General features: G+C 42.6%; 2 protein-coding genes, 1 long non-coding RNA gene and 1 pseudogene across 4 annotated transcripts in view; 1 reads left to right on the forward strand and 3 right to left on the reverse strand.

Moving 5' to 3' along the window:
* The window catches only part of UBTD2 (ubiquitin domain containing 2), a 60925-nt gene extending 49605 nt beyond the window's left edge, over positions 1-11320 (reverse strand). For both annotated transcript variants that reach the window (XM_027979989.2, XM_060400309.1), the window contains exon 1: positions 10829-11320. In XM_027979989.2, coding sequence (XP_027835790.1) covers positions 10829-10898 — 70 coding nt within the window. In that variant the 5' untranslated portion in view covers positions 10899-11320. The remainder of the gene's footprint in view (positions 1-10828) is intronic.
* On the reverse strand, positions 6102-10443 carry LOC132657935 (uncharacterized). Its single transcript, XR_009596742.1, has 2 exons — positions 10322-10443; positions 6102-6653 (listed from the first exon to the last, which is right to left on the reverse strand). It is a non-coding gene; the product is annotated as an uncharacterized LOC132657935 (long non-coding RNA).
* A 6813-nt stretch (positions 11321-18133) lies between the features above and the next one.
* On the reverse strand, positions 18134-18206 carry LOC114118807 (U6 spliceosomal RNA; annotated as a pseudogene).
* Positions 18207-19176: 970 nt separating this feature from the next.
* On the forward strand, positions 19177-19632 carry LOC114118683 (cytochrome c oxidase assembly factor 3 homolog, mitochondrial-like). Its single transcript, XM_042233633.2, has one exon. The coding sequence runs from the start codon at positions 19188-19190 to the stop codon at positions 19506-19508; it is 321 nt and encodes a 106-aa protein (XP_042089567.1). The 5' UTR covers positions 19177-19187; the 3' UTR covers positions 19509-19632.
* The last annotated feature ends 1321 nt before the right edge of the window (positions 19633-20953 follow it).

Consider the following 20953-nt stretch of genomic DNA (forward strand, 5'->3'; position numbering starts at 1 on the left):
AGGATGGCAGGATTAATTCTGGGCAGAAAAGAAAAAGTCTCACACTTGTTCAGTGATGAAAGATTATCCCACTGTTGGAAGTTAAGACAGCAGAAAAGAAGCAGGAGAAGCTTGGACTCTGGATCCACTATAGCCTAGGAAGTAAAGAATCATACATATCCTGTTAGAATTAGATCTAATTCCCAATTACTCTTTCCCTGTGATACTTTTGTCACACAGACCACAGGCATGGAAACTATCTGAACAAATGCAAAGAAGCCCTCTGACCTTGCTTATACCTACAAGTCAATTATAATAAATGCAAAAGCTATCTGAAGGGTTTCTTGTGATGTTAGAATTTAATCAGAAAGGCCCAAGAGTCACTAATTCATTATTTTTTAACATTGTGAGCAAATGTATCATTAACACTTCACACTCAAGTAAAATTTACATAAAATTATCCCCCACATGTAAATATTTCTTGTTCTCAGATGACTCCTCCCATAGAAATGTCATTTCTAAAAACTGAGCTATAGTGGAAACTTCTGCAAGTTCTACTGCAAACACGCAACAGTTTGGCATACAATATCCAATGTACACTCAGTGATATTTAACCTCTCAGGTCAACACATGGAGTTCATTCCAAGCCACACTTAATTCTTGCTAGCTGCAAGCCAAGGAGCTGACGCAAGACGCAACAGACGCTTGACTGTTCTTGGCCAACACACATGCATCCTTAAGTACATGTGCGTTAGGAAAGTCTCAACCTATGGTTCTTGAACTACCAGTGACTCATGAAGAACTTGCTGGTAGCCTAGTAGTGCCCGATAAGCAGAAGCAGAAAGCTGGGTAGGTGGGAAGAATTCAGGTGCAGTGGTCCACCAAATGAAGATAAACCATTCAGGTGGTCTGCAGTAAGGAAAAATGAGAGAATCACTAAATCAGCAAACTGGTCATCATGCCCAAACACGATCACGTTGCTTACCAAAGCCAACCTAATGCTTTCTTGCAACGAGAAGACTGTGTTTCAGTCAAAAATCATGAGAGAAAACCAACTCACTACATAAAAGCGAAAGTTCCTTACTGTTATTAACACTCAATAATTATTCTGACTGGAAGATTCACCTGGATATAGTGCTATTAGCAAGGTGCAGCCAAAGCTTTGCATTTATAGTAAGAAAATTAGATTTTAAAATCCACTGATTAAAATTTCTCCCTAAGAAAGACAGGTGTCATAGACTAGGGCTATCAAAAATCAAAGGAATAACAATCCCTATATTTCCAATGGTTTAAATCTTCTGTTCATACTACGTAACTCTAGCCATTGATTCCTAAATATAAAACCAGAGATGAAAAGGACAGCTCATTTAACAGCCATAAGACAACTCTTCATTTAAAATGTCTTTCCAACATAACTTCCCAGATAATCTTATCTGGGAAAAAACTTCAACCCTCTACTTAATAGAAAATTGAAAACGAGTGGGACAAGCCCAATGGGAGGAAGCAAATGAGGCAGGAGCTACCACATACCACACCAGTTTTTAATGTACACTGGAGTGCTTAATTTTTTTCTCAAAGAAGATTCAGCTTGCCCCATATGGTGGTATTTTCCAACTGTAGCTTCCACTCTAATTTCAGTTCTCATACCTACTGAACCTATGTAGCTACCCAAAGGACCACTGTATTTCCAACCTACATTTTCTTGCTGGATATTTTCCTTTCAGTTCTTTCCACACAACTCCATTCCTCCTAGCAAAATCAGCCCCCTTCTGCTTTACATCAAGTAAATGCCTCCTATTTCACAGTATGTCTCTCTCCAATTGGTATGAAATTTTATGCATCCTCTCGTTAAGCCCCAGAGCTCACCAACCCAGAAAAACATGAAAGATTTTTATTTCTACTGTCACACTAGGGATAAAACGAGGAGACTTAATCTTTAGTCCCAGTCATGTTCAATTTGCTTCTTTCTTTTCTTTTTTTTCTTAACCATAGGCACAGCCCTAAGAGAAGCAGCAAAAGAAAATTCAATAAACAACCTCGTGAGATGACAAGTAATACACGAAACACTGGAAATACATAAAGAATAGATTTCCATGATGTTCTTGAAGAAAGTAACTGATGTCTCACAGAGAATGTGTCTGTTCTGGAGTTCACCAATCTCAAAGGGGCTGTTGGTACATTCTGGAGCTGGACGCCCATGAAGTCTGCCTCATCTGTCTTATATTAGGATATGAGTACCAAACTACGACTAGAATGTCCACAACCACACTAGAATGAAAAGTTCAAATGCAATGACATCTATCAGTTTCACAGACAGACCTGTTTCCCAGTAACTCAATAAAATTCAGTATACTAAGTACTCACTACAGTCAGGTCCTGAGAGGTGATTTCTCATTTCTCTACTTTGTGAAAATTCCATGACTCAATTCTTAGTACTTTCCTCCTCTTTTCACTTAACTCGCAAGGAGATCCAACCAGTCCATTCTAAAGGAGATCAGTCCCGGGTGTTCACTGGAAGGACTGACGCTAAAGCTGAAACTCCAATATTTTGGCCACCTGATGTGAAGAGTTGACTCATTGGAAAAGACTCTGATGCTGGGAGGGATTGGGGGCAGGAGGAGAAGGGGACGACAGAGGATGAGATGGCTGGATGGCATTATCGACTCGATGGAGATGAGTTTTGAGTGAACTCTGGGAGTTGGTGATGGACAGGGAGGCCTGGCGTGCTGTGATTCCTGGGGTTGCAAAAAGTCGGACAGAACTGAGCGACTGAACTGAACTGATAGCCTTCATTCTGGAGAAGGCAATGGCACCCCACTCCAGTACTCTTGCCTGGGAAATCCCATGGATGGAGGAGCCTGGTGGGCTGCAGTCCACGGGGTCGCTTAGAGTTGGACACGACTGAGCAACTTCACTTTCACTTTTCACTTTCATGCATTGGAGAAGGAAATGGCAACCCACTCCAGTGTTCTTGCCTGGAGAATCCCAGGGACTGGGGAGCCTCATGGGCTGCCATCTATGGGGTCGCACAGAGTCGGACATGACTGAAGCGACTTAGCAGCAGCAGCAGCAGCAGCATAGCCTTCATTTACTTTTACCCCTTCAGCCAATTTCGCCAGCTGGCGCCAAAGTCCACATTCATAATCCTGAACATTAAGGAGTTCCTTCAAAATATAACTTCAAAATGATGTCCAACTTAAAAACTCTTCTGTCAATTAAACTTTAACATACTTAAAGGTTGCTTTCTCCAGACAGCTTTCTTATTCCCCCAAATCTGACATGCCACCTCAGTATTCTTGGTTTACCCAGGTTCACAAATATGGGATTATTTTATATATCCCCACATCCAAAAAACCACCAACTCTTGCCATTTCCCTCTCTAATGTATTCCTCTCTCCAGTCTCTTTCCACTGTAAGCAATCTTTACCAATGCTTCTCGAACTTGAACGTGCATGGGAACTGTTGGAGAACACTACTAAAATGCAGATTCTGATTCAGCAGTTTACGGCTAGGGCCTGAGAGTCTGCATTTCTAACATGCTCCCTCCTGATGGCAATGCTGCTGGTTGAGGAATCACACCTTCTAGCAGCAGAGGTCACTTCGTGTTCCTTTACTCTCTCAGCACGCGCACAATTTATTCAGTGGTATTTTTTATCTGTTTAAATAGTGCTTTTTAGTTGACTCATACATGCACATTTTATTATGCTTTCCTAAAAAAGGATTCTAATATATGCAAGAAATAGGATAATGATTCCTTTTTTTGGAACAACAGCAACCAATACAAAGTTGGGCATACTATGGGTACTCAATGGTTGTTGACTGTAAAGTGCTTCCCCAGGAAAGACGATACTTATCTCTTGATTAAGAAACTGAAATGGGTTTATGGATCATGTCAAATTTTAAAAACAATTTCACTGCATAGCAACCTTTTCATCAGATCTGACAGAGGAAATAAGCTTAAAATGGCTTTCTATTCATAGTTAAGACAAATGTTAGTTATCAGATTTGTAAATTATTGGTTATAGATTTATTCTTTATCCATCAGTGATTAAAAAATTTAAAACTGAAACTATACGCACAGGCAACAAAGGTACAAACAGATATACAGAACTTCATTAAACTTTTGTGAATCAAAAGACACCATCAAGAGCATGAAAGACAGCCTACAGAATGGGAGAAAATATTTCCAAGTCATGTATCTTGTTGTTCAGCCGCTCAGTCATGTCCAACTCTTTGTGAACCCATGGACCACAGCACGCCAGGCTTCCCTTTTCTTCACCAACTCCTGGAGCTTGCTCAAACTCATGTCCTTTGAGACAGTGATGTCATCCAACCATCACATCCTCTGTCATCCCCTTCTCCTCCTGCCTTCAATCTTTCCCATTATCAAGGCCTTTTCTAGTGAGCTGGCTCTTAGCATCAGGTGGCCAAAGTATTCAAGTTTCAGCTTCAGCATCAGTCCTTCCAATGAACATTCAGGACTGATTTCCTTTAGGATTGACTGGTTGGATCTCCTTGCAGTCCAAGGGACTCTCAAGAGTCTCCTCCAACACCACAGTTCAAAAGCATCAATTCTTTGGTGCTCCACCTTCTTTATGGTCCAACTCTCACATCCATACATGACCACTGGAAAAACCATAGCTTTGACTAGACGGACCTTTGCTGGTAAAGTAATGGCTCTGCTTTTTAATATGCTGTCTACGTTGGTCAAAGCTTTTCTTCCAAGGAGTAAGCGTCTTTTAATTTCATGGCTGCAATCACCATCTGCAGTGATTTTTGGAGCCCCCCAAAATAAAGTCACTGTTTCTATTGTTTCCCCATCTATTTGCCATGAAGTGATGGGACCAGATGCCATGACCTTCGTTTTCTGAATGTTGAGTTTTAAGCCAACTTTTTCACTCTCCTCTTTCACTTTCATCAAGAGGCTCTTCACTTTCTGCCATAAGGGTGGTGTCATCTGCATATCTGAGGTTATTGATATTTCTCCTGGCAATCTTGATTCCTGCTTGTCCTTCATCCAGCCTGGGATGTCGCATGATGTACTCTGAATATAAGTTAAATAAGCATGGTGACAATATATAGTCTTGACGTACTCCTTTCCCAAACTGAAACCAATCTGTTGTTCCACGTCTGGTTCTAACTGTTGCTTCTTGACCTGCATACAGGTTTCTCAGGAGGAAGGTATGGTGGTCTAGTAATCCCATCTCTTTAATAATTTTCCAGTTTGTTGTGATCCACACAGTCAAAGGCTTTGGCATAGTCAATGGAGCAGAAGCAGATGTTTTTCTGGAATTCTCTTGCTTTTTCTATGATCCAGCGTTGGCATGGACGTTGGCAACTTGATCTCTGGTTCCTTTGCCTTTTCTAAATCCAGTTTGAACATCTGGAGGTTCTCGGTTTATGCACTGCTAAAGCCTAGCTTGGAGAATTTTGAGCATTACTTTGCTAGGATGTGAGATGAGTGCAATTGTGCGGTAGTTTGCACATTCTTTGGCATTGCCCTTCTTTGGGACTGAAATGAAAACTCATCTCTTCCAGTCCTGTGGCCACTGCTGAGTTACCCAAATCTGCTGGTATACTGAGTGCAGCACTTTCACAGCATCATCTTTTAGGATTTGAAATAGCTCAGCTGGAATTCCACCACCTCTACTCGCTTTGTTTGTAGTGATGCTTCCTAAGGCCCACTTGACTTTGCATTCCAGGATGTCTAGCTCTAGGTGAGTGATCACACCATCGTGGTTATCTAGGTCATTAAGATCTTTTGGTATAGTTCTACTGTGTATTCTTGCCACCTCTTTCTAACATCTTCTGTTTCTATTAAGTCTACACTGTATGTCCTTTATTGCATCCATCTTTGCATGAATTTCTCTAATTTTCTATGATTTCTAATTTGCATGATTTCTCTAATTTTCTTGAAGAGATCTCTAGTCTTTCCCATTCTATTGTTTTCCTCTATTTCTTTGCATTGATCACTTTGGAAGGTTTTCTTATCTCTCCATGCAATTCTTTGGACCTCATTATCTTGATAAGGGTTTAATATACAGAATAAAGGTTAAGATACTCTTACAACTCAGTAGCAAAAACAAAGCCCAAACTCAATTAAAAACAAAAAGGCAAAGGACTTAAATAGATATTTCTATTGAAAGAAGATATTCAAATGCCAAATGAGCACATTAACATCACTATTACAAAATGCAAGCCCAAACCATAAGATGTCCCTCGCCTTCAGTTCAGTCCAGTCGCTCAGTCGTGTCTGACTCTTTGCAACCCCATGAATCGCAGCACACCAGGCCTCCCTGTCCATCACCAACTCCTGGAGTTCACTCAAACTCACGTCCATCGAGTCCGTGATGCCATCCAGCCATCTCATCCTCAGTCATCCCCTTCTCCTCCTGCCCCTAATCCCTCCCAGCATCAGAGTCTTTTCCAATGAGTCAACTCTTCGCATGACGTGGCCAAAGTACTGGAGTTTCAGCTTCAGCATCATTCCTTCCAAAGGAATCCCGGGGCTGATCTCCTTCAGAATGGACTGGTTGGATCTCCTTGCAGTCCAAGGGACTCTCAAGAGTCTTCTCCAACACCACAGTTCAAAAGCATCAATTCTTCAGTGCTCAGCTTTCTTCACAGTCCAACTCTCACATCCATACATGACCACTGGAAACCTGCTATAAAAGCTGTAATTTTTAAAATGGGAAATAACAAGCATTGGTGAAAATGTGAAGAAACTAGAACCCTTGTATGCTGCTAGAAGAAATGTAAAATGGTGCAACCACTGTGGGAAAATTTACCTCTAAGAAGTAAACACAGAATTAACATGACCTCTCAATTCCTACGTTCTCCTAGGTATATATCCCAAAGCATTGAAAACAGGGATTTACTCTCTGTACACTAAAGTTCATAGCTGCATTATTCACAACAGCCAAAAAGTGGAGACAATCCAAACGTCCTGCAATGGATGAAGGGATAATCAAAATATGGCATGTACACACAATGGAATATTATTCAGCTCTAATAAGGATTCCTGATACTTGGTACAAGATAAACCTGTAAGACCTGCTAAGTAAAATATACTACCAACAAAACAATAAATATTGTATGATTCTACTTATATGAGATATCTAGAACAGGCAAATTCAGAGACAAATAATAGATCAGAGGTTACTAGGGGTTAGGAGGAGAGGGGAGCAAAGATATTGCTTAATGGATCCAGAGTCTGTCTGGAGTAATGAAAAACTCTGTAAATACACAGTGATGTATTGCATGCTTTGGATATAATTAATGCCATTGAAGTATACACTTAAAAGTGGTTAAAATAATAAGTTTTATATGTATTTTACTAAAATTAAAAAAAATTAAACTAGAGGAAAAGGAAAAAAAGTCAGCATTCTTTATTTTAGCCCCAGTTTAAGCTCTAACTCTGCCATGTTAATCAAGTTATTTAATTTCTCCCAGCATCAATCCATCTATAAAATATCCACCTCCCAGAGTTGTTGAAGACTAAGTGAGAACATACTCACAATACCTGTTACACAATAAACACTGGATTAAATGGTAGCTGTTATTACTCAAAAGCATTCTTCTCATCAAGTAGGTGTTAAGGATGCTATAAATGGATATCCAAAAGAACGCCACGATATTCTCAAGACACTCTGAAATAAAGAAGTCAATGTTTGAGATTTCCCTGGCAGTCCAGCAGTTAAGAATTTGCACTTCGACTGCAGGGGCATGGGTGGCTTCGATCCCTAGTTGGGGAACTAAAATCCCACATGCTGCATGCAGCAGCCAAAAACCCCCGATCAAGTCAATGTTCAGCATCCCGAGTTCTCCTCCTGTAAACCTAGAAGCTGGTGACCACCTGGTCAGTACTCTTGGGATACCACTGAAGGCACAGAATAAATGACACACCCAAAGATGAGAACCTACTTTGCACTGACACATCACTACCTTCACTAAAGGATCAAAATACGAAAAGGGAATTGGCTGTCTTCAACGAATTTCATTTTATTGTTTTTTATTCATATATTTATTATTAAAACTCGTCAGAAATTTAATTACTTAGTAAATGCCATCGGCCACAGTCTTGTCTAGAGGACCTAAGTGCCAACCTCAGCATCACAATGTCATCATAATAAGGTGGAGAACTATACAAAATGTGCCGTCTGAAAATGTCAAAACAGCAGGAAGTTCTAGGAGTGCGGAAGCCTGGAGAGCACTGTTAAATAATCTTGCATAAGTTCTATCACATAACTTTCTTGAATAAAATTAAACATTTTAAAAATGGTCAAAAAAGCTGAAACTCAAAAATTGATTTCTAGGCAAGGTATGCCAGAAGATACAGCAACTGATTCCAAAACAATACATAACACAAATCTTACAACATTCATAAGCCATTTCCATATTCTAAAAATTCCTACAAAAACTTCCCAAATTTCTTCAAAGTACTGCACCTAGAATGGAAGTTATTCTCAATATACACATTTATTTGCATACTTAAGAGACTTAAGATTCAGAGGGAAAGGGAAAGTACAGTACCTCAAATGGCCAAAAAAATTTTTTAAGTCATTTTACTAAGTCTGCTGATATTCAGAAAGTGAAGCCATCCTAAAATGATGATGTTTGCACAACACTGTGGATGTAATTAAATCTGTCATGAAAATCTTAAATCTGTCATGAAAAACATTGGGAAACTGTTTTACTCCATGCTGAAAAAAATTTTTTCATAGCCCAATATGTCCAGATTAAAACCACTACTGTATATCTGAAAAGTGAAGGATCTATGCCAACACCCTTAGGAAAAAGTCTCTCCCTCCCAAACAAAAATCTACTATAATAAGCTAGTAACTATTTAACAAGTTAACCTGAAACACTCACCTGGGCTAATTCCTTTAAACCACAATTAACTCTTTAACTTTCATGACAATAATGGAGAATAAAGGCCTCCACAAATTAAATTCTAGAAATAATCCTTTTATCCCACACAGCTCACTCCTTCACCCCAGTTACATCAGGGTCATGCCTTCTCTCCAAAATTATAACCAAGGTTTCACGACTGTTTTTCTAAACTTTACTCTGAAAAGGTAAAGCATAGCTTAAAATCCAGGGAACTCAGTTCTCAAAGAAGCTGACACTATAACTATCTATCTAGGTACCACTGATAATAATAAACTACCAAAAGCTAATACTTCTTGCTTTTAAAAGCCCATGCTAATAACGTCTGGCTGGTCACAAGTCACACCACCAAAAGGCCTTAAAACCATAAATTAGTTCAAGTGCACTACCAACAAGAGAAAAATGTTGAATTAGAATGTTAAAATGAGTGTGAAAAAACTTAAACTACCTATAACAAGCACACCATCTATACTTAGCAAAAAGTAATACTACTTGTATAGTTCGGTACCATTAATGATCACCTCACCCACAGGATTTTGACCCTCAATTTGATCTTAACCCAAGGTTATTTTAAATCATGCCCCCTTTTATCTTCCTGCTTTGTTTTTACTGCAAATCTCATTGTTAACGTGCCACTGAGTAATTATGCTATGACTTGAAATGCACTACCAAGTACCGCTTTCCATGGGCAATTTTTTTTCAAGATGCTTTGCTGAGCTCTCAGTTTGCCCAGGATTTAGTCATACAGGATGCCCATACATTTTAATGAAGTAGCATGGCTAAACATCATGTAATCAGGACATTTACAAGTCAAAAGTTAGGTGTATGTGGAGTTTAATGACAGGCAAGCAACTGGTCCAAATGCTAGCATGTTAAGAAAAAGTTGTAAACCCACCCACCCAAACGATTTAGTTTAGGAACTTACACCCCACATTTCTGTGACATCTAACATAAGGCTGGAACAAAACCAACACTGTCATCTTTGCTATTCCTAAAAGCTGTTTCTTCTTTAACTAAAACATTCTGTCCTCTACACAAGGTATAGAATGGGCCCAGCAAGAGATCATATAACTAAAAGTAGAATTAACTGGATTACTCTTCTCGTATACTACAACATTGATTGCATTAAAATAACTCTCCTCAGCAAACATATTTACAATAAAGTACAAGTGCGTTCCGTGTCACAGAAACTTTTAAAGTACGGATCCTACTGGGGTAACAGCATTTGTACTTTTATCCTACATTATTTTCCTTTACGTAAGATGGATAGGAATTTGACTAGCCCACCCCGACAGTGCACTGGCCCAATAACCCCAGGCTGGAGCAAGAAGCCACGTTTTACTCCGGCAGACCATTTCCCCACCCCTCGTTAAAATAATGCCTGTGGCCACTTGAGACTTCCCCAGCCGAGTTCCAGAAACTTGCAGGTTTAAATGGCCAAATTGGAACCAACCAGGGCAGCTGTCATCTGAAACTCAGGAAAGCGGAGACCAGCCAACTCTGCTGAACAAGGCCGGGTTCGGAGAGATGTGGCGGGGCCCGTCGGAGGGAATGCATTAGGCTCCCCTCCCCCACCCCCCCCCCCCCCCCCCATCAGTTCGCTTTCCTGCAACCCCAGCGCCGCCATCCTGTTCCTGAATAATTAAACGGGCTGGAGAGGGAGCGAGGGAGCCAGAGGCAGTTTCTGGTCGAGTTTCCCCAGCCGAGGCGGTGGGGTCGAGAGGCCGTGGGCTACCTTCCTGGAGCGCGGAGTGCTTTTCTGGGACGGGGGTGGGGGAGTCAGGGAAAAAAGGGGGCGACCCGGCGGCCGGCCGGAAGCGGAGCGCGGGGAGTGACGTGGAAGAGGGGATGACAAAGGGGCGCGGGGGCCCCGGCCGCGAGGCCCGCAGGGGCCGGGACAGGTGGCCAGGCCCGGCCGGGAACAATGGGGGGCCGAGGCTGCCCCCTGGCGCTCACCTACCTCCGGTGCCCTCCGAGTTCTCGTTGAGGCTGCCCGAGGAGTCGTGCTGGGCGCCCACACACCCGCCCATGGGGGCCCCCGGCGCCTCGTCCGCCACCTCCGGGCGCTCGTCCGGGCCCGCCGCCGCCTCCGCTTCCTCAGGCGCCGCCGCCGCCGCCGCCGAGCTCCGGACCAGCGCTCCGCTCCGCTCGCTCGCCGCGGCCCAGCCTCCGCCCCCCTCTCCGCTCCACCCACCGCCTTGGCTCGGCCCCTTCCTCCGCGCCCACTTCTACCTCAGTCCCCGGGCCGCCCGCCCAGCAGGCCTGGCCCGCGCGCCGCCCTCGCCTCCGGCTCGGCCCCGCCAGGCTGGGGCTGGCCCATCCCGGGCGGGCCGCGGCGCCCACCTCACGCCTTCACAGCCCCGCGCTCCCGCGTGCAGGCGAGCCCCGCGCCGGCGCCCCGCGGCCGCCAGACCCCATCGGCCCCCGCCCCGCGGCGCCGCCCTCCGCATCTAGGCCTGGGCTCCGCGGGGCCCTCCCGGAAAGGCCGGGGGGCGGGGCCGTGGGAGGCCGCGCGCTGATTGGCTGCGGGCGGGGCCGCGGGCGGAGGGGCGGGGCAGGAGGCGGGGAGGCGCGGAGGGGATGCGAGGCGGGCGGGAGGGGGCCCCCGAACCCGAGGGAACGAGGCGGCTGGGGTTCCGTCCCCGGGAAGAGGCCGAGAAAGCGGGCGTGGAGGAGGGAGAGGGAGAGACGGGAATGAGCAGAGAGAGCGATGGAGGGGGAGAGAGCAGGACAGACGGAGTAAAAGTGAATAGGAAAAGTGGAAAGGGGAGAAATCGAGTTTCTGACTCCTCCTCCGGCGTCCCCTCCTTCTGGTAGAAGCGGGTCGGGAGCGGGCGGGGGTGGCGCACGGAGGAGTAGTGATGGAAGGCTCGCGGGCGGGGTCCCACGTACCCGGCGGAGGGGTGCTCCTGGCTGAAGATTGAAGTGCACCTTGTGGATTTGTGTAGAGTCCAGTGGGTTGCTATCCCAAGTCCTGGCTTCTTGCCTGCCCCATCCCCCTGCCCCCCTGCAATCTCTGTGCCCCATTACTAGACGTAGAGGCGGGTCTTTGTGGTTGCAAACTGGACTGAGATTACAGAGGCAGGGCATCCGGGGCTGCGAGAGAGAAGCGTGGACCGTAGTTCAGGGGGGCGTGGGTTTGTTTCCTTCTCACAGGATTATTCAGACACAATGCTACTTCTCAAGATCCTGCCTTTAAGGGCCCTAAATCGTCCTTAGAACAAAATTAAATATAAATAAGTAAAATACCCCGCTTTTTCTAAACTAGAATTTGGTACACTGACCACGCCCGACATTCTTGGCCGTTGCTCTCCCAGTCTGAAGCCAAACTGTTAATGGTCCCTTTAGAATTGTGCTTCTCGCCAGGATGCCTTAAAATTTTTTATCACCTGGCTTGGGTCTTTCTAAAGCTTACTTCTGCCTAAGAGCTGTTTTAACTATCTGCTCCATTTTTATAATCAGATTTCTTTTTTTAACGTCCTGGGTCAGCTTTTGCTTAGCATTAAAGAAAAATTTTCAAGTAAAATACCTAGGAAAGTGGCTCTATGCAGCTTGGAATTTGCATTTAAATATATTTTCATACACTGCTGGTGGGAGTGTAAATTGGTTCAGTCTTTTTGCAAAGCAATTTGGATTGCAGATCAAGAGACTTAAAAATGTTCATACCCTTTGACTCAGGATGGGAATGTAGCTCACAGAAACAGTCCAAAATGGAGGCAAAGATTTCAGTCCTTGTATTCATTTGACAATCAGATTAAAACGAATGTCCAATAAACAGACAAAACCCTATACTTACATGAAAACAAAGTGCCTTGTGAGAAATAGAAGTCTGCTATATTAAATTTATACTGACTGACAAATGAGTGTTGTCCTAGGTACTCATGAACATTCGAAGAGCTTATATACAAGTGACATCTTTATGAGTTTTCAGAGGGTGCTCCGATATTCAGGTACTGTGTCATAAAGTCTTCTATCTGATCATCCTCAGCTAAGTATTCACATAGCCAGACAGACATCACTTCATCACTTCCCGGAAGGAAAGAAGCTGCATACTGATAGCTTCAAAGGGATTGCTTTGTCCTAAATTTTGCTCTAAACCAAGAAACCAAGTCCTGTCGGACTCTGCAGCCCCATGCACCACAGAGTCCATGGAATTCTCCAGGTCAGAATACTGGAGTGGGTAGCCTTTCCCTCCTCCAGGGGATCTTCCCAACCCAGGGATTGAAGCCAGGTCTCCCACATTGCAGGCAGATTCTTTACCAGCTGAGCTGCAAAGGAAGCCCAAGAATACTGGAGTGGGTAGGCTATCCCTTCTCCAGGGGATCTTCCCACCCCAGGAAGCGAACTGGGGTCTCCTGCATTGCAGGAGATTTTTACCAACTGAGCTATCAAGGAAGCCCGAGGAGCACTGAGAATTTGGCAGCTGAGAGGAGAGAGCAATGCCATTGAGAAATCCTTAGCTGTGGATGTTCTCCACCTTGCTTTTATCTTAAAACAGAGACACAGATTCCCAGGAGATAGTAATAGGGCTGCTAAGGGCTGGATCATCGAAAAAGCAAGAGAGTTCCAGAAAACATCTATTTCTGCTTTATTGACTATGCCAAAGCCTTTGACTGTGTGGATTACAATAAACTGTGGAAAATTCTGAAAGAGATGGGAATACCAGACCACCTGACCTGCCTCTCGAGAAACCTATATGCAGGTCAGGAAGCAACAGTTAGAACTGGACATGGAACAACAGACTGGTTCCAAATAGGAAAAGGAGTATGTCAAGGCTGTATATTGTCACCCTGCTTGTTTAACTTTCATGCAGAGTACATCATGACAAACGCTGGGCTGGAAGAAGCACAAGCTGGAATCAAGATTGCCAGGAGAAATATCAAGAACCTCAGATATGCAGATGATACCACCCTTATGGCAGAAAGTAAAGAAGAACTAAAAAGCCTCTTGATGAAAGTGAAAGAGGAGAGTGAAAAAGTTGGCTTAAAGCTCAACATTCAGAAAATGAAGATCATGGCATCTGGTCCCATCACTTCATGGCAAATAGATGGAGAAACAGTGGAAACAGTGGCTGACTTTATTTTTCTGGGATCCAAAATCACTGCAGATGGTGACTGCAGCCATGAAGTTAAAAGACTGTTACTCCTTGGAAGGAAAGTGATGACCAACCTAGATAGCATATTAAAAAGCAGAGACATTACTTTGCCAACAAAGGTCCATCTAGTCAAGGCTATGGTTTTCCAGTGATCATGTATGGATGTGAGAGTTGGACTGTGAAGAAAGCTGAGTGCTGAAGAATTGATGCTTTTGAACTGTGGTGTTGGAGAAGACTTGAGAGTTCCTTGGACTGCAAGGAGATCCAACCAGTCCATTCTGAAGGAGATCAGCCCTGGGATTTCTTTGGAAGGAATGATGCTAAAGCTGAAACTCCAGTACTTTGGCCACCTCATGCGAAGAGTTGACTCTTTGGAAAAGACTCTGATGCTGGGAGGGATTGAGGGCAGGAGGAGAAGGGGACAACAGAGGATGAGATGGCTGGATGGCATCACTGACTCGATGGACATGAATCTGAGTGAACTCTGGGAGTTGGTGATGGACAGGGAGGCCTGGCGTGTTGCAATTCATGGGGTCGCAAAGAGTCAGACACGACTGAGTGACTGAACTGAACTGAAGGGCCCCACAGAATCTGATTTCTGACCTATACTAGCTATATGACCATGAATTTCTATATAGCTCAGTTTCCTCACCTGTAAAACTGGGCCAGTAACAATGCTGTAAACCCTGTGGGAACTCATTAACTCTCCTCTTTACTCTGCTCTAGCATGACCTGTCTAAACTTACTGCGTGAACCAATCCACTTAAGATATTCTATAGAAACAGGCCTTCTGTGTGTGCGTGTGCTTTTCTAGTTTTTAATAACGTCTTTATTAAGATATAATTCACATTCCGTATATTTCATCAATTTAAAGGGTAGGATTCAAGTAAACAGTGGTGCCACTGTGGAGAACAGTATGGACATTGCTCAGAAAATTAAGAATAAAACTGCCATATAATGCAGAAATTCTACTTCCAGGCATTTAAAGAAAATTAAAAACATTGACTTGAAGAGCTGTGTGTACCCGCATGTTCATCACAGCACTATTTACAATAGCCAAGGTATGAAACAACCATAATGTCATCAATGGATGAATAGATATAGAAAATGTGGTGCATATATACAATGGAGTATTATCCAGCCATTAAAAAAGATTTTGTCATCTGTGATAACATGGGCCTTGAGGGCATTCGCTATGTGAAATAAGTCAGATGGAAAGATAAATACCATATGATCTTATTTATATGTGAAATCTAAAAAAAAAAAAAAAAAAAACGAACTCATGGAACAGCTAGGCGGTTGCCAGAGGCAGCAAGTAGGGTGTTAGCACAATGGGTGAAGGAGTCAAACAATACAAACTTCCAGATATAAAATAAATAAATAAATCATAGTGATGTGAGTCACCATAAATCGTGCATGGTGGCTTTAATTAATACCATATTGTATATTTGAAAGTTGCTAATGGACCTTTCATACAAATGGAATCATATGAAGTTTTTTGTGACTGGTTTCCTTCATGTAACATGTTTTCGAAGTTCATGGTGTAGCATGTATCAGTACTTCATTCTTGTATGACTGAATAATATTCCATCGTGTGGATAGACTACATTCTGTTTCTGTATACATCAGTTGATGAGCATTTAAGCTGTTTCCACTTTTGGCTATTATGAATAAAGTTGTTATGACATTCATATACAAGTTTTTGTGTGAATGTAGGTTTTCAATTGTTCTGGGCATATAATTTCGCAGTGAAATTGCTTGCTCATATGGTAACTGTAAGTTTCTGAGGAATTGGCAAACTGTATTTTCCAAGAAGATTATACCATTTTATATTTTCATTAGCAATTTATAAGAGGATATAAAATGGTGCAGCCATTTTGGGTATGTAGAATATCTCATTGAGAGTTTAACTTGCATTTCTCCAATTGCTTACAAAGGTCCATAGAGTCAAAGCTATGGTTTTTCCAGTAGTCATGTGTGGATGTGAGGTGGACAATAAAAAAGGCTGAGCACCTTTTTTATTAATGCCTTTAAACTGTGGTGTTGGAGAAAACTCTTGAGAGTCCCTTGGACAGCAAGGAAGTCAAGCCAGTCAATCCTTAAGGAAATCAACCCTTGGATTGGACTGATTCATTGGAAGGACTGATACTGAAGCTGAAACTCCAATACTTTGGCCACCTGATGCGAAGAGCTGACTCATTTGAAAAGACCCTGATGCTGGGAAAAATTGAAGGCAGAAGAAGAAGAGGACGACAGAGGATGAGATGGTTGGATGGCATCACCGACTCAAGGGACATGAATTTGAGCACGCTCCAGGAGTTGGTGAAGGACAGGGAAGCCTGGCATGTTGCAATCCATAGGGTCACAAAGAGTCAGACAGGACTGAGTGAACAACAAGAAGAATATCTCATTGAGTTAGTTGCATTTCCCCAATGACTAATAATGTTGAGTGTCTTTTCATGTACTTGCTGATTATTGGTATATCTACTTTGGGAAAAATATCTACTAAGACCATTTGCCCGTTTAAAAATAGGATTATTTGTCTTTTTATATTGAGTAATAAGGGTTTGTCATATATTCTGATAACATATCCCTTAGCAGATATATGATTTGCAAATATTTTCTCCCATTGTGAATTATTTCCTAATTTTGTTGATAGTGCCCTTTGAAGCATGAAAGTTTTAAATTTTGATTAAAAGTGTATGTTACTGGGACTTCCCTGGTAGTCCAGCGGCTAAGACTCCACACTCAGAATGCAGAAGGCTTGGGTTGGATCCCTGGTCAGGGAACTGGATCCCTGGTCAAGAAACTAGTTTCCAGACGCTGCAACTAAGAGTTCACATGCCACAGCTAAAGATCCTTTATGCCATAGAGAAGACTGGAGATCTTGCATGCTGCAACTAAGACCCGGCACAACCAAATAATTATATATTTTTTAAATCACAATTTCTCAGAAATTCTGATTCAGTAGGTCTGTGGTGGAGTCATGGAACCAGCATTTTTAATGCAGGCATCAGGCATTTCCTGAGGCAGTTTGGTCCACAGATGGAATTTCAGAGAACACATGTTCTTGACAAACCTTGATTCTCCATATTCCCTGCCAAACTGTTTTTACTGTAGTCTTTTTCATCCTCTAGAAATGGCACCATAGACCATCCAGTTTTTCAAGTCTCAAACTTGAGAGTTATTAGTGATTCCCCCATGTTCCTCACCTCTTGCACCCAGCCCATTATCAAATCCTTTATACTCTATCCATTAAATATATTCTGAATCTCTGCTCTTTTTCTCTGTATCTGTTGCCACCATCATCTCTCACTTTGGTTACTATAATATTCTCCCAACTTGCCTTCCTGCACTCTTTCTTGCCTCCTCCTATAATTCATTCTCTAGTCAGCAGCCAGCATGATTAAAAAAAATTCTAACAACAAACCTGCACGTACTTAAAGTGTATACCTTTATAAGTTTAACAAATATGTGCGCCTGTGAAACCATCACCACAATCAATATATTCATTCATCACCCCCAAAAGTTTCTTCATATCCCTTGGTAATCCCTGAATGCAAGAGGTGAGGAAGATGGAGGAATCACTAATAACTCTTAAGTTTGAGACTTGAAAAATTAGATGGACTATAGTGCCATTTCTATAGTCCAATTTCTGTAATCCTTGTTTACTGTAACTCCGAAGTCACCTGTCCCCAGGCAACCACTGATCTGCTATATGTTACTACAGATTACTTTGCATTTTCCAAAAGTTTCTGTAAATGAAACCATACAATATGTACTCTCTTTTGTATGGCTTATTTCATTCAGCATAATTACTTTGAGACTCATCCAGATTTTAGGGTTTATTCCCTTGTTTTGTCATCCTTGCTCAGCGTGTGTGCTAAGTCGCTACAGTTGTGTCCAACTCTTTGCAACCCTATGGACTGTAAGCTCCTCTGTCCATGGGGCTAGATTAGGACTCTGCACATTCACCACCAAGGGCCCAGGTTCAATCCTTGTTCAGGGAAATAAGATCCCAGAAGCTGCCTGGTGCAGCCAGTTAAAAAGAGAGATGAAGAGAGAGTAAAAATAATAAGCAGAGTCCAACCCGGGGATCCAACCCAAGTCTCCTGTGTCTCCTGCGTTGGCAGGTGGGTTCTTACCACTAGCACCACCTGGGGAGCCATCTCCTTGTGCAGGGGCCATGCTAATCTGCTTTGTAACATTCCAGTTTTAGTATATGTGCTGCTGAAGCAAGCACTAGGGTTTATTCCTTTTAAATACTGAGTAGTTTTCCACGGTAGGGAAATGCCAGTTTGGCCAATCACTTGTTGAACTTTTGGGATGTTTCCAACGTTTCATGATTACAAGTAAAGTTGTAAAGTCTATGTATAGGCACATCTTTTTCTTTTTACTGGCTAAGTGCCTAGTAATAGAATGAATGGAACATATAGTCATGTTTTTATGTTGTTGTTGTTGTTGTTAAAGAAGCTACCAAACTATTTTCCAAAGTGGTCTTATCATTTAGATTCCCATTAGTATCATATGAAAATTCCAGTTCCTCTATGTCATCACCAACATTTGGTTTGGGTCAGATCTAATAGCTCAGTTGGTAAAGAATCTGCCTGCAACGCACGAAACCTGTGTTCGGTCCCTGGGTCAGGAAGATCACCTGGAGAAGGAAGTGGCAACTCCAGGATTCTTGCCTGGAGAACCCCATGAACAGAGGTGTCTGGCGGGCCATAGTCCATAGGGTCGCAAAAGTTGGACACAACTGAGAGACTAAGTCACCACCACCAATAAGTGTTTAGTGAGTATCTCTCTGTAGTTTTAGTTTTTGCTTCCCTAATGACTAACAACGTTGAATATCTTCAACGTTATCATTTACCATTTGTGTATCTTTTGTGAAGTGTATGGTCAAATCTTTGCCCATTTGTATGCTGAGTTTCTTATTCTTGAGCTTTGAAAGTTCTCTATATTTTCGGATACAAATCTTTTACTGACTATTTAATTTGCAAATTACTCTTTGCTTTATATTTTTACTCTTTTTCCATCTCTCTTTTTTAACTGGCTGCTCCATGCAGCTTCTGGGATCTTACTTAGTTCCCTGACCAAGGATTGAACCTGGGCCCTTGGTGGTGAATGTTCAGAGTTTTAATCGCTGGACCACCAGGGAATTCTCTTTATTCTCTTAAGAATGTCTTTTGAAAATACAATTAAGGGTGAAGGGCAGAGCGGCAACATGGCGGCACCCGGAGCTGGAGACCCGGTCAATGGCAAAAGCGGAAAGGCCCCTCTGGCTCAGCGCATCGACCCGACTGGGGAGAAGCTGACTCCTACACAACTACAATTCAGGCGTCAGGCACAGCTCGCCCAGTGGCAGAAGATGCTGCCACAGCGGCGGACCCGGAACATCGTGACTGGCCTAGGCATTGGGGCCCTGGTATTAGCAATTTATGCTTACACCTTCTACTCGGTGTCCCAGGAGCGTTTCCTGGATGAGCTGGAAGATGAGGCCAAAGCTGCTCGAGCCCGAGCTCTGGAAAGGGCATCAGGACACTGATCCAGATGGGCATGGTGCATCTCTAACCTGCTGGATTCCTTTCACATGATGGATGATGCTCCATGATGCTGTAGAAATTGAAGCCTGCGTTGCTGGCCTTCTTACAACTTTGGGCCGTGATAGGGGTCTAAGTAGCCGCGCTGTGCACCTGGCCATTGTCAAGGGAACAACGCCCACCTATGTTGATTCTGTGTGCCCACTGACCCCTTTCCTTAGTTGTTTCCTTGTTTGAAGTATTCACCTTGGTTTTTCCCGAGCTTTGACTTCATGGTTTAATCCTCTTAAACTCCCCTGGGGGCTGGTTTGGAGGGTGGAGGACAAGAGGTGGGCTATTATGGGGGTGGGTGTGGCAGCTCTGTGCAATGTTGGAGCCTAAAGTGGGAAAGATGGGGTCAGGTTGAAAATAATAAACGGAATCATTTCTCAAAAAAAAAAAAAAAAGAAAAGAAAAAGAAAATACAATTTAAAAATTTTGATGAAGTATGGTATATCAATGTGTTCTTTTGTAGATCATGTTTTTGATGTCATATAAAAAAATTTGCCTAAATCAAAGTCAAAAAAAATTTCTCCCTTTTTTGCTTCTTGGCCCTTTATAGTCTGGGGTTTTACATTTAAGTCTATTATCCATTTTGAATTAATTTTTGCATATGATGTGAGATGTGGATCAAAGTGTGGTTTTTTGTGACTTTGGTTTTAAATATAAATATACATCTATCAATATTTAGCAACGTCTGTTGAAAGACTCTTTTCTCTGCTCAACTGCCTTTGTACCTTAAAAAAAAAAATCTATCCAGTTAAGATAGTTAAGACATGGAAACAACCTAAATGTCCATTGACAGATGAATGGATAAAGAAGATATATATATGTATGTGTGTGTGAGTGTGTGTGTATATTACATATATATACACACAATGGAATACTTCTTGTTTAGTCACTAAGTCACCTGTGACTCTTTGGTGACCCCATGGACTTGTAGCTTGCCAGGCTCCTCTGTGCATGGGATTTTGCTGGGAAGAACACTGGAGTGGGTTGCCATTTCCTTCTCCAGGGGATCTTCCCAACCCAGGGATTAACCCTTGTCTCCTGCATTGGCAAACAGTTTCTTTACCACTGAGCCATCAGGGAAGCCCACAGTGGAATACTACTCGGACTTTATGACATTTGCAACAACATGTGCGGACCTAGAGATCATCATATTAAGTGAAATAAGTCAGAAAGATGTCACATGATATTACTTACTTGTGGAATCTAAAATATGATACCAATTAATTCATTTGTAAAATGCAAGCAGACTCACAGACATAGAAAACAAACTTACAGTTACCAAAGGGGAAAGACGGGGAGGGATAGATTAGGAGTTTGGGATTAGCAGATACAAACTATCCTATATAGAATAGGTAGTCAACAAGATCCTACTGTATAGCACAGGAAACTATATTCAATA

The sequence above is a fragment of the Ovis aries genome, chromosome 16 (assembly GCF_016772045.2).
Source record: "Ovis aries strain OAR_USU_Benz2616 breed Rambouillet chromosome 16, ARS-UI_Ramb_v3.0, whole genome shotgun sequence".
Classification (NCBI taxonomy): Eukaryota; Metazoa; Chordata; class Mammalia; order Artiodactyla; family Bovidae; genus Ovis; species Ovis aries.